Genomic DNA, 13,887 nt, shown 5'->3' with positions numbered 1-13,887 from the left:
GGTTGGGCTCCTGGGGAGCAAATGAAGGAACCACGAAGCTTGGGGTCTCCTAGGCAGTAGTTAACCAAGAAGTTATTGTTGCTGACGTGAAGTTCATTAGACAGGAACTGTTTGCCTAAATCAGGAACAACAATGAAGGCAGCGTCAGAGCCCGGAGGTTGTCAGGGGCAATTACACACAGAAAACTGGGTTCCTGGGGACAAGGGTAAAAGGAGGTGGTCCGTTTTTGGTGGGGCTGCAGTGGGAGCCAGGAACCCGCTGGCTCCTCGCCGTCGCTCTCGGCCTTTCCAGCCCACACTCTTCGCCACCTGTTTCGAATCAGTTTTACAGCATCAAAGGTACGATGAGATGTTTTGTTTCATAACTCGTCTAAGTCTGCCATTTGAATGGGGCCAATTTTCAGATAAGTAGGGGTGCTAATTACTAGCCCTGTCCAAATTTAGAGGAACTTCTCAGAGCTTTTTCAAAACCGCATTCAGATTATAGGCCTCATTTAAGCGGCTCAAGCGGGGAATTCCAGTAGTAACTTCTAAGACTTAGTCGGAAGGCCTCAACACTTGACGTGCTTACAGGTCCAGCTGTAGGAGTGCTATTGTTTCTAACAAAAATTCTCTTGATCCTAATAAGTGTTGTTTACTTTTGTGTTCGCAATACCACTTAACATCATTAAAGAAATAAGATCATTCAGAGCTGTCTCTGAATGACTGAATGGTTTGGATGCCCAGTGCTAGATTCAGCAGAAGGGCTACAAAGGTGACATTGATCAGAGACTTTAAAATTACCAGTGGGCACCAACTAAGGTTCTGGGCACAGGGGCAGAAGTTAAGTAGTTCAGCCCTGCCCTTCCATTGTACCTGCTCAGAGTCTGGAGAGGAGACTTTGGGGCTGATGTATAGTTCTATAACACAGCTCTATTTGGATACTGTTTATACTGAAGTGCAAGCTGCTACTCCCCTTGGAGGCTCAGCTTTTCTGAGTGCATGTTTGCACTTGGCACTTTTAGTTAGGCTCTGAATTTTGTCAGGCATCTTGTGTGGCTCTGAGTTGTAGGGGTTAATTTTTAGCTGACATTTACCAAGGTAATTAGTTCAGGGATCCAGCCAGCTCACCTTTCAGTCCCCCACCCTGTGCTAAAGACATTACTCTGAGCTTCTTTATATTGAATTGCAGTGGTCCCTCCCCTGTTTTTCTGTAAGCCTCCTGGCTTTTGTGTAGCTTGAACAGTCATGAATGAAAAGCTCAGCTCAAGGGAGAACGGAGTCAGCCCCTGAAGTAAGCATAGAGGCATCAGACTGCTTTCTGGTTCCTAGTTTTTATTTTTTCCTGCATGTGGTTAAGCTGTGGAGGCCCCTATGGTGGGGTCCATAGTTGTCACGTGGGAGCTCTGAGAGCCAGCCACCTGGCTGATTACTGTAGGCTAGTTAGGTACCCACGGTGGTTAAAAATATATGTAAATGATTTGCTCCTGGTACATGCAATGGCGTTAGAGTGGTCTAACGCAAAGGTTTTCAACAGACCCTTCTCTTCTAAATTGTGGCAGAGGAAGGTAACATAATTGTCTGTTGGCCCTGGACACCCTCCTCTTAGTTTGCCAGCATCTTTCAGAAATTGGGGTTATCTTGCTTTGTGAAAGGAGGTTTTTGCACAGCTCGCTCAGCATTGTTCCAGGCTGTAACACATCACTGAACAAATTGCCCCCTTGCATATGCTAATCCCGCCCTTAAAATAACTCATTGTAACATGTTCTGATGCATTAGCCCAGAGGAGATGGGAATTGACCAGCTGTCAGATCATGTCATGTGACCCCCAAATATCTAAAATGCCTCTTTTCTTTGGGTCAACAGTTTGTACTCAGCACATGCAAATGAAAGTATCCTGTGTGGTTTGTGGAAAAGATTAGTCCTTGTTCCTGCTTTTATGTGTGGGAACTGGTCTGGCCCTTGAAGATTCACTGGCTGAAATTCTCTCTTTGGGTCTTAAATTTCGGTGTTTTTGCGAGGAGCATCAAATCTTATTTTCAACAATAAATTAAAAGAATTCAAAGGAGTTTCTTCATTGTTGCTGCAGGAAGTGCTGATTTGTCTTAGTAAACTGTGCTGTTAACCTCACCTATTCTCCTTGCATTTTTTAGGAGTGACACACTCTGACTTGCAGTCACAGAATAAGTCTAATAGAATAACCTCAGGATTTACTCATAGGCCATTCATATTCTTGACCAGGAAGTTGCAGTGGGAAAATAAAAACACATCCCCATATAAACAGCAAGTTCCCATTTCTTTAACAGTTAACAGAACATTTTAAGTGAGTAGTAGGGCCTGAAAAAATGGTTTGATTGCATAGCCAGGGTCTCCCTTTTAAGTACTTAAAGTTGTATAAGTGTTTGCCATCCAGTCTTCAGATGAGATGAATTAAATGGAATGAAAGGCGATGTAGGTATCACCTTTCTAAAATAGCTATCACGTTCAGGTTGGGTTTTCATGTGTACAAAGAGACCTGGGAAGAAATCCTTGATTAATTTTTTTGTCTTGTAGAGTAATTCCCTCTTGGTCCCAGACAGTCTGCGAGGCACCGATAAACGCAGAAATGGGCCTGAATTTTCCAACGACATCAAAAAAAGAAAGGTGGATGATAAGGATTCCAGCCACTATGTAAGTAAATAAAAGACTTGAAATAATATTTGTTGCTTACTTGCTTATTTTCCAAGTGAGTATACAAAAGTACTCTAAGATCTTAGTGATAATCCACAGCCCTTAAAATAATACCATAAAGAGGATAGAGTCTTAACACTGCAGGATTTTATTTCCCCCTAGAACTGTAAATTATCCTTCTGCCAGGCTTAGTATTAAATTTTAGGCTTTCTGCTTTAGTTACTCTTAAGCGGGGACACAGGAATGCAGGGCTGGCCTCATGGGAGTGCGGTTGCATAGGGCCCTGCTTGTAAAAGGACCCTGCCTCACCCTTGGTTCTATTGCTCTGCTCTCAGCCATCTTCACATTCTCAATTTTTGAACAAGGACTTGCATTTTCATTTTGTCCTGGGCCTGTGCTGCTAACGTGATCAGGGTAAGATCTGTGGTGCCACAAAATACCTTTTTGAATGCTATTCTGATCACTTCTATTTTATAAAGAAACTGTAGTACAGACCTTGCAAGTGGTTTGCCCAAGGTCAGAGCTAGTGGCTGAGCCTGGAGGCAGTCTGACTCCAGAATCCATCTCTTAACAACTGTGCTAGGATTCCCAAACCGAGGTCTTAGGGTGGATATTTTGTCAGAGGTCCTTTGAATTAGTCTACACTTTGCACTATAATAATAATAATATACAAAGAACCCAGGTTTTTGGTCCTTTCCAGCCCAAGCCTTTCAGCACATAATGTTTGCCCCTATCTTTTGCCCAGAGCCAGTGTCCCGTGCAGGTATTTTTATATATAGCATCAACTATTAATTAGCTAGTGAGAAGGTCCATGATATGCAGAAATTTGGAAATTTGCCGATACACTTTCAGGTTGTTCTACTTATGTATGTTAAGTTATTTAATAGTGAGTGAGCTGCAACCCATAGCTCTGCATGACTGTTTTGTAACATGCGTGTATGGCTAATTGCATAGGTGTTTGAGGGTGTTTTGAAGCGATGTTGAAGAATCTGGGACAAAGGCCTCAGGACCCATCACAGGAATACTGTACTGTGAAGGTTTATATTGGCAGAAGGGTCGATACAAAGCTAAGATTTAAATTACAGAAAACTTAAGGACTCACTTCAAAGATCTGTTATAATAAGTTAATTGTTGGCTACTTTTTGCCAGTTGAGTTGCATTAACCATTTCTATAAATTTATTTTTTTCCTAAAAGGGAAACACTTTCAGCTTCTATTTTATCACCACTCTAGCTTTGGGTTCTGTACACCTGGAAATATTTAAGCTTTTCTGTGTGCTTTACTAAGCAAATGCAAGTCTTCTTTAGTATTAATTTTTTCTTTTATTACCTGAAAGTATTTCTTTCAATGGACCATTTTGAATTGCCTAGGCTTCCTCATTGGTGGTAATTTTATGTTGTTATTGGTGAATTTCATGGTGCTTTTATAACAGTGTCTCAAGTAACACATTATTGAAGAAAGTAAATTAGGTCTCCCGCACGTAATGCTCTAGGTATGGTTATAGAAAACATTTAAGACCTGACTTTAAAGCTGAGGGTAACTTTCCAGCCTGGACTTGTGTCCCACAGAAGGCCAATGTGGGTAGTATTTGCACTGTACTAATATTTCTCAAACATTATTTGTGAATTCTCAATTGACAGTGACATCAGGAAAAGGACTGTTTAGGTCATAAACTACAGGCCTACTTCTTTTTGGGAATTAGGGCCTGTTGTGATAGCCTACTTTTTCTGTATGCTCGCTGTATTACTTTGCACCAAAGGACGTCAGGCTTTTCGACTAGGAAAGTAAGCTGCCTTTTTCAGCCTGCCTCAAACTTGAAGAGTGATCCTTACATTGGACAGCTTTTCTGAAGCCTTTCCAAACTCAGTGCAACCTTGGAGTTTCCTCTGATTATCAAACTATGGCTTTATGAAGAGACGATGAAAGCCCTACTGCAGGATGCTGGTGCCCTCCATTATTGCCATCCTGTCTTCCTTCTATCTCTCCAAAAATATTTTATGCTGGTTGCTAAAGAGGGTTATTCTTAACATGAGGTCATTTCATGTTCATATTCTTAAGATTATTGTTATTCCAGCCAATAACTACCTTTATTGTTTTTAGTTTTTTGCTTGCTTTATATTTTTTGTAGTAATGAGTCACCCCATGGGAACATGGTTTAAGTTTGTCTTTATAATCAATTATTTGTGAACGTTAGATTTGTTGGCTGTCTTCAAGGTGATGCTCATTAAAGCAGTGACATGAATTGTGTTCATAATTTAAAATTCAATGAGAAAAGACCTGATATAATGCGGATTTCAGATTATAAGGGCAATTCAGGTTGAAAACATTTATCAAGCCCGTACTATGTGCCACACCTCATATGCAGGCTGTGATTATGTAACTGGTATGCTATTGCAACAGAAATCCCGCCTGAGGCTTTGTGTAGCCTCAGGTCCGATAAGGGGAGAAGGCGGATTCATTACTAGGGCTGGTGATCTCTAAGGGAGCCCATAGGCACATTCCAGATGTTTTTTTTTCTTTAGTCTGCCTGATATCAAGAACTATAGAAATTTAACTGGGCTTCAAACCTTTAATAAATGGAATTAAAACTTTTTTTTTTTCCTAGGACAGTGATGGTGACAAAAGCGATGACAATTTAGTTGTGGATGTGTCTAATGAGGTAACTACACTCTTTATCAAACTTTATGTTCCGAGTGACTTGTGAGAAAAAGAAGTGGAGCCACAGTGTTTTGGTTTCTTGCACCTTTATCCATAGAGAACTTAATGGTTGTTCATGGATGGAGCAGTCATGCTCTATCTGACCCGAACTTCTGTTTCCTTTAAAATAAATGTTTCCCTAATCATTCTGAATCCCTAAGTTGGGTCCCTGGTGCTCATTTTCTTCCTGTGCCCTCTGGGCAAAGTATTTGAGCATGAGGAGGAATATGGTTGTTCCCAGATTTTTTTCTTCTTTATGGTGTCTAATTGGGTATATTTGCAGACACCATCCTTTTAAGGAGAACAGTGTTGGTGCGCATATCCTCGAGTCCCCTAAATCTAGACCTTCAGCATTTCCTTTACTTTAGAGGATTAGTGTGGGAATAAGAGTGTGTAAGGGAAAGATCTGTCCATTGTAAGCAAAATCATGGAAGCTTTGCTTATGCTTGTTAAGGACCCTGCTTCTCCGAGAGCAAGCCCCACCCACTCACCCCGGGAAAATGGGATCGACAAAAACCGCCTGCTAAAGAAAGATGCTTCCAGCAGCCCAGCATCCACCGCCTCTTCGGGAAGTTCTGCTTCTTTGAAATCCAAAGAAATGAGCTTGGTAGGTAATAAGAACTCTCACTTGCCTCTTTAGCAGTTTAGTTTTCTTTGTGAACTGGGGGACCCTAAAGTATTTGAAATGCGGAGTTTTTACTGATTGAGAATTGTATTTTTAAGTGTTTAAAAGTGACACGTACTCTTCTGTTCTTTGTTACCATACAGTGTTGCTCTTCCCCTCTCAGTTGTCTCTTTTGGGCCGTAATTAGAGAGAAATACAATTCTATGTTCCTTGCCTTCTTATTTGGGGGATATGCTCCTAGCACAGGCTCTCTGAAACTTCCCAGTTAGCAAATAATTCAGACCTCCTAGGTCCTGAGAAGTCCTCATTTTCTTCAGCTGTCCATTTTTATCTGGTTTCAGATGGAACCATGCGGTGGGGGCATGTTGTGATTGGGCTGCTAGTCAGTTTGGTGGTTCACACCAGGCAGCACTGGGGGGAAGCTGGAGCTGGCGGGGGGAGGGGACTGCAGCAGAGCCCATTCTTGCTTTCAGTCGACAGCAAACACTGTAGAGTGCGTCATCTCTTAACTCACTCTAGTTGAGCCATAACCGACTACAGTAAATCCTTACAGTGTCATTTCTCAAGCCATTTCTCTGATGGGGAAAGAAGCCTGAGGCACTTGCCAATTTATAAAGCCCATCAGATCCAAAGCCAGACAGAGCTGGGGTCTCTCTCTAGCACATGTTCTTTGCTACTGTGCCACAGAGCTGCTCAGATGAATTTAAAGGACATGAAAAATTGAGAGGCAAAAGAAGATACTCTGTCACCCTGTAGCTGCCTTGACGCCTGCACTAATGGTCCACATGGGTTACATAGGCAAGCAGGCCGTGATGCTTAAGTCCAGAGCACCATCTCTTCATTTTAGGCATATCTCTCAAACACAGCAATGGGACTAGTCTAGGGCTTTTGCCTCTGAGATGCTGGTTTGCATCTCATAAAATCAACGGCCCTGCTGTGTCTCACCATTAGCCTCACTCCCACTGCCACGAAAGGCAAGATCGGAAGAGGGGTCTTCCCTCTAGCATTCTTGGTGACCTGGCATTTTTTTCTGAGTGACCAGGAGCTTTCCTCTGAATGGTCATCCTTCTGACTTGGCCTCGATCCAAAGTCCACAAGCCTGATGGAAAAATACTTCGTAAAATAACAACCTGCGGAGGAAGAAGTGTGATCATGTTCTGTGTCTTTCGCTAGGGTTTTAATTCTGGCAGGAAGAGGAAAGGTCAACATTTCTCGCTCACAAGTTAATGCTGTCAACATTGTGTGGATTTATGAAAATTGGCTGAGGGAGTAGCTAGAAGGTGCCCAGTGTTCCAGCTGCTGTTGTGATAAATTGTGTAATAGGGCTTGGATTAAAAATAATACTCATTTAATTTGTTTAATGATACTAGCATGAAAAAGCCAGCACGCCTGTTCTGAAATCCAGCACACCGACGCCTCGGAGCGACATGCCCACACCGGGCACCAGTGCCACTCCAGGCCTCCGTCCCGGCCTCGGCAAGCCTCCAGCCATGGACCCCCTCGTTAACCAGGCGGGTAGGGCATCGCCTCTTCTTGTGCTTTGTTTTGTTTGTCCTTCCCCAGCTTGATTCGTCATCTGTTCCTGTTGTGACGCAGTTTCCCCAGGAACAAAATGTAGTTACTGCCCACCTCCCTCCTTCCTATCTCAGAAAAGCCCTGATAAGAAGCAGATGTTCATCCTTGGGTTTCAGCAGCTTCACCCTTCCTATTTCTAGCTGTTTACATTTGACTTTTATTTCCAAATAATACAAGTCCTAGGGACTTCAGTAAAGTTTCTGATAATTATTCCAAATGTAAGCTCCTTCCCAAACTATTATTGTGTGTCTTGAGTTCGCTAATATTGACCAAAATGGCCCGTCTGGCCAGCCTAAGTGTGCTCCTTGCTTACTTCAATTGGCCGGTTTTCTGCGGGTCCATCAGGAATCCGGGATCTCTCTTTCAGTAGAAATCTGGAGAATTTCAATGAGACTCCAGCCTGTGAATAAACTCATAACCTTCAACTTGATCTTCCTCACTGGAAAGGCTCAAAGGACAAGAGGCCCCAGAATATATCTTCTAAATCCATGCTTTGGTTTACATAAATCCAGGACCAGGTTTTTGCCTCAGTTTGCCTTGTGTGAATTGGGTGCAGGGATGCTGCTAATTCCCCCTGGTTTCCCAGTGCTACTCAGGAGGAAATGTGTGGGCAGTGCTTCCCCTGGGGTCTGTTCTTTCCAGATGAATTCAGCTCTGGGGAAGAAGGGATCCTGTGTACGATTTGGAGTTGATTCACCATCCCACAGTCACCCTTCTTTCCGTCCCCCTTTTCCTTCTCCCTAAAGAATAACACTAAAAGCTCTCCCTGAATGGCCAGCCAGGCTGGACCTGAGCTGCCAGTTGAGTCACGTGTGGCTTGTGCTTCCTTGCAGCGGCTGGCCTGAGGACGCCCTTGGCAGTGCCCGGCCCATACCCCGCCCCATTCGGGATGGTGCCCCACGCGGGCATGAACGGTGAGCTGACCAGCCCCGGTGCCGCCTACGCCAGCCTGCACAACATGTCTCCGCAGATGAGTGCGGCGGCTGCTGCTGCCGCTGTGGTGGCCTATGGGCGCTCTCCCATGGTAGGTGACCTTGGGAGCATGGTGGGTCCAGGTGGCAGCTCCCACAAAGCAGAAACAAAGACCCCGTGTCCTCGCTGTGCCTGCCTTCTCCTTGTTCGCTTTCATCCACATGCCGCTCCATTTAGTGACGGCCAGACGTTTTTTGCTTTACTCTCTGTGTGGATGAAAAAGGCAGTGTTTAGGAGCTCCTTTAGCGGTTCAGGGGACATCTGGTTTTCTCCCACCTAAGTGGTTTTTTTTTTTTTTTTTGGAAGGCGATGAAATGACTTAAGTAGCTCACAGAAGCCTTTTCATTCGTTTTCTTTCCTCTTTAATTCTTAGGAAAAAATATTTGAGAAGCCATAACTTTCTCTTTCCATGCCTATATTATTCTTTAAACCCAATAGAATGGCTTCGGTGTAAGGAGTGACCTCAGTGCAACAGGCAGAAACACAAACAGGGACGGGAACCATGGGGCGCTGTCTCTCTGGCCTCATTTTTGACCAGGGAGATACAAAACTGCAAAGGAAGGGAAAATCGAATGTGGAGCCCTTGACTGCTTCAGGACAAGGGGATAGTTTATAACCCATAGCAAATAGAAAATATTTCCTCTTGGTTGTTTGCAGTATGTCATGTGCATTTCTCATTTGTTGGTTCTTCCCTTATGTTTCACTTGCCGGAAGAGCAGTGCAGTGGAGGACAGGATAGTTTAAAGCCAAGTGGGCAGCTGAGGGACTAGGTACTGCGATTAAGGTGCACAAAATCGTGTATGAGTCCTTAAGGATTAACTTAGATCAGTGGTATGAAACTGGGGGCGATTTTGCCTCCCAGGGTCATTCGGTAATGTCTGAAGATACTCTGATTATCTCAACTGGGGTGTGTGACTGGCACTTAGAGGATAGCATCCAGTGATGCTGCTAAACATCCTGCCTTCTCCCGGACAGCCCCCAACAGAGAACTGTCTGGCCTAAAACATCGATAGTGTCAAGGTTGAGAAATGCTGACTGAGACAACAAGCTGCGCTGTGTACCGCCAGGACCAGGCAGACCCGTATTGGCCATGGGAGGCTGGCTCAGTGCACAAGAGATCCCTCTCCATTCCACCTCCTCAGAAGGAAGTGTGTCTTGTAGTATTTAGAGTTGGTTGTATTACTTCTCCTATGATGTATTTCCTCTGGGTATTGCTAGCCTGTGCCACTGTTCCTGTTTAAGCTGCTTTGGGGACCTGAGTTTCAAGTGAGACATCTGTAGTGATGCTCACCAAGTGCCTGCCCTGTAGAAACTGAGTCTGCGATGCCTTCTTTTGTTTCCAGGTTGGGTTTGATCCTCCCCCTCACATGCGAGTACCTACGATCCCTCCCAACCTGGCAGGAATCCCCGGGGGGAAACCGTAAGTACCTCCAACTTCTCAGTTTTATTTTCAAGGCGGTTGCTTAGTCATGGGTATTATCAGACCAGAATTCCAAAGGGAGCACAGGCCTGGGTGTTTCCAAGGAGATTTCTAGTGTCTTTTCCTGAGGAGTGTTAACACTTTCTATAAATAGGCACCCTGTAGGTGTCATGCCTCTGTCTTCTCACGGCGGGTGAGCTCATGCATTCCATTATTTCTGGAGAGAAACTGTTGGAGACAGGGTGAGGAGCACTGCAAGGACCGGGGTGGGTGGCCCTCCTCCCTTGACCTTTCGGCAGAAAGCTGCTCTGCTTTGCCATGTGGTTAGAGGGTAGCTGCGGGGGACTTTCAACAGGACTGTGTGGTGGGCAGTAACCTATAATGAACTCTTGAAATCTCAGAAATTTTAAACATGTTGTCTCTTTACCCAGCTCAGTGCTACCTGCTCCCTATTTTGGTAGAAACAAGAGTTTGAAAAGAGAGTATGTTCTGTCGGATGCCAACATCCGAGGTTGACCCCCAAGTAAAGTTTTGCTGAATGCCATACTCTGAGAGGTTCAGAATTATAAGAGCAGAGTGCCTATGTGGGGAAGCAAGACAGATAGGTTAAAGGGCAAAAGAGCATTCAGAATTTGAAAAACCCTGGTGGTTATTCCTCCAGCGTCACATGAAATTACTTGCTTTCCATAGTTAGTAATTAGAAATGTGATTTCCAAGAATTCCTCAAGTTCTCAATTTTTTTTTTTAAAGCTTAATTGAAATATGTCTTACTTCCTAGCAAGTACTCTGCCTTTCTCTGGGATAGAAGATGGCAGAAAAGCCTGTTCCAGTTTTGTTGATTTTTCTCAATAAAGGTACATGTCATAGGCCTTCAGTTTATTTTTGTTACATTCTACTTTTGTGTGTTTGCAAAGGACACATAAAGTGGAAAGCAAACATTATTATTGCATTATTTTGAGTGGTCCATTCAACAACGTGGTCATCCTTGTGTGATTTTGATTGGAGCCTTGTTTCACCTAAACCGGGAGCATGAGATAAAATGGAATTCTTTATTCCCATCACCTGCTTTTAGGAAAGCAGATTCCTGTTGTTCACTTTTCATGCATTATAGTATCTGTCTCATAGTAATTTGATTAATGATGACATTAGGCTTTTCTCTACACTAGGAACTAATAGAGGTGCTAAGAATTTAAGGTGGCATCTTAGGCCCAGGGAAGAGTGGGACTGGGGAGTGGGACAGTGTTGCAGATGCTTCCTTAGCTGGTAGATTCCTTCCGATTACATACCCATTAGCTACTACCTTGTGTGTTTTCTTGGGTGTGTGGCCCTGTGTGCAGGATGGGCTTTTCTTATATGTGTTTGCTGGCAGGGTAGCTGTTGGATGTCCTATTGTCTGGTGAGTGGATAAAGGGAAAACAAGTAATCCTATCTAATAAAAGGGCAATATGCAAATTAACCATCACTCCATCACAAAGATGGCGGTGCCCAGTCCTCTCAGCCCCGCCAGAGTCCCCCAGTCCTGCGGGGGGCGGCTGCTGAGAGCAGGCAGTGTGAGCGGCCTGGTGGAATGCTTGCTTCATTGACCCAGCAACGAGGCAAGCGTTCCGCACCCGGCCGCGGATGGGCTTCTGGCCAGGCCAGGACACAGATGGGCCTCTGGGCTGTGGAGAGCCTCTGGGCAGCAGGTGCGGAGTGGCCAGGCCCCGCAGAGAGCGACTGGCTCATGGATTCGTGCGCGGGCTACTAGTGTTGTGATAAAAGGCAATAATTCATAGTCATTGGTGGATCTTTGGGAAAAGAATGGGCACATAAAGCTAAGTTCAACCAACCATTAAGGAAAGCCAGTTTTAAGAGTCATTGGTAGGAGATGTGCCCCCCTGCCAAGATCCCACCTTGAATGTGATATGTGAGGAAGTTGAGGGGAAGGTGGGCAGAGGTCTGAACTACAGTGCTGGTCTCCAAGGCTGGTGTGCAGGGGATGGTTAACGGACACCCAGTTCCCAGTATTTGTGCATGTGTGTGTTTGTATACAGTGTTGTGTGTGTTTGTATATAGTATTGTGTATGTCAATAACGTGATTAGACACAAAGATTAAACCTTCAGTGAACAATACTGGTGTCATGCTTATTAGAGCCAAAATATTCATGTGCGAGGATTGTGAGCACTTTGGGTTTTTGTTTACAGCGGTGTAAACAGGCTATGAGGTGCCCAGAGAGAAGGACAGTGGCACAGTGACAACACTGTGAGACTCTCACATAGGAGAGTGCTTTTCTCCCCTGGGTCAAATGGCCACTGGTGTTGGTCTTTGGATCAGAACGGTCCTTGCTGTCTAAAACAATTAAAATCTATTTTTTAGGATTATCTTTCAAGTTTGAGGCATGCGTATCATGTGAGCAAGATGGAGTTAATATCAGAGAGCAAAATGAACTCCCCCATTGTCAAGAGGATCTGGGCTGTACAGCCTTATGCCCATATCAATCCATGAATTAGTAACTTCTTACCAGTTAGTAAAGTAATGCTGCCCGAGACTGCCTCTCTACCGGCTGTGATCACGGACCAGTCTTTTCCTAGTTTGACACATTGACACTCTTGTTACATACAACACAGACGTATAGGGGACGACACAAAGGATCCCAGTTTTGTAGTATAAGAGTCATGAACTGACTGTTGTATAAACGTTTCTCAGTGAGTTGACAATAGCAAAGGTCTGCAGACCACACTTAGACCAGCACTGGGCTGAGACACTTAAGAGAAAGGGAGACAAACCAGTAAGTCCAGAGTTGGGTGAAGAAAGTGGTAAAAGCTTTGCAAGGGTCTCTCTGAGAAACACCAGTCGAAATATTTGGGTGGTTATTCATGGATGTTTGAGCAAGAACTGTATGGCAGGCTTTGTGCTGGACTGTGGGCATGCTTCAGGCAAGAGAATGTTTGCTTTCCCCGCCTGGGGGCCTATTGATGTAGTGGAGACATTGAAGGAACAACGCATGCTTTAGCTGTGTGTGTGGTCGGTGATGAGTGCTGTGAGGACAGCAGTGGGTTATAGGCGGACATTTGAAGAATGACCAGTTAGGAAGGGCAGGGCTTCCTGAGGTGTGGTGGTCACACTGAAGGCTGACGCATGTGCAGAAGGAATAGCCCCCTGGAAAGGGACAGAGCGGGTGGGCTGTTGAGGAAAGCGTGAGATAAGCTGCCAGCACAGGGAGCAAATGGATGACTGCCTCTAGGAGAGTCCAGTGGGGACTGCAGGGACTTTAAGATGCCTCTGGTGTGAATGCTCATCTGTGGCTCGCCTTCTGCGATAGCCTCACCAAGTGGCTATGCACCTCTGACCAAGCGTATCTAGTGAAGGGGACTTGCTGCTGCTTGGAGCAATCCGTTTTCTCCAGCTGTGTGAAAACTCTTCCAGCCCTTGAGCTGAGATCTGTCTCCCTGGAACCTTTACCCATCAATCCTGGTTCTCTCCTTCCCCCTGAGACCACATAGTGTGCCGCTCATCCATCATCCTCACGACAGCTCTTCAGATATGTTTGGAGACCACCATCTGCCACGAGGCGTCTCTTCTGGCTGAACGTGTCCCTGCATCAGCCCTATCTTGTAGGATGTGATTCAGGTTCCTGCACCATCTGCTCACCGAGATCTAGACAGTTACCTCCCTCCTGTTCTCTCTTCCACAGATTTCATCGAGACTTGCTGCATAGGCATAGGGGACCCTATTGGGAGCTCACAGCCTACTGATGGAGAGACAACATTAATCAAATCATTGCAAAAAACGAATGCCTAATTATAATTGAGATAGGAGCTATGACAGAGGAACTCTTCTGTGAAAGCATGTGACGGGCTGATCCCATCCATGGGGAGGGTCAAAGAAGGATTCTCAGTAGTGTTTTCTGAGCTGCATTAACCTCCTAGGGGCAGGGCATAACCTCTAGCGGGAGGAACCAGCATATGCAA

General features: G+C 44.8%; 1 protein-coding gene across 4 annotated transcripts in view; it reads left to right on the top strand.

Annotated features, from left to right (window-relative positions):
* Positions 1–13,887, top strand: part of TLE1 (TLE family member 1, transcriptional corepressor) — an 85,599-nt gene that overhangs the window by 53,769 nt on the left and 17,943 nt on the right. For all 4 annotated transcript variants that reach the window (XM_008142044.3, XM_008142042.2, XM_028146269.2 and 1 more), the window contains exons 9-14: positions 2,532–2,648; positions 5,253–5,306; positions 5,799–5,951; positions 7,340–7,484; positions 8,378–8,568; positions 9,860–9,936. In XM_008142044.3, the coding sequence (XP_008140266.1) occupies positions 2,532–2,648; positions 5,253–5,306; positions 5,799–5,951; positions 7,340–7,484; positions 8,378–8,568; positions 9,860–9,936 (737 nt within the window). The remainder of the gene's footprint in view (positions 1–2,531; positions 2,649–5,252; positions 5,307–5,798; positions 5,952–7,339; positions 7,485–8,377; positions 8,569–9,859; positions 9,937–13,887) is intronic.

Source organism: Eptesicus fuscus, chromosome 15 (assembly GCF_027574615.1).
Source record: "Eptesicus fuscus isolate TK198812 chromosome 15, DD_ASM_mEF_20220401, whole genome shotgun sequence".
Lineage (NCBI taxonomy): Eukaryota > Metazoa > Chordata > Mammalia > Chiroptera > Vespertilionidae > Eptesicus > Eptesicus fuscus.
This window is presented reverse-complemented; position numbering and strand designations above follow the sequence as displayed.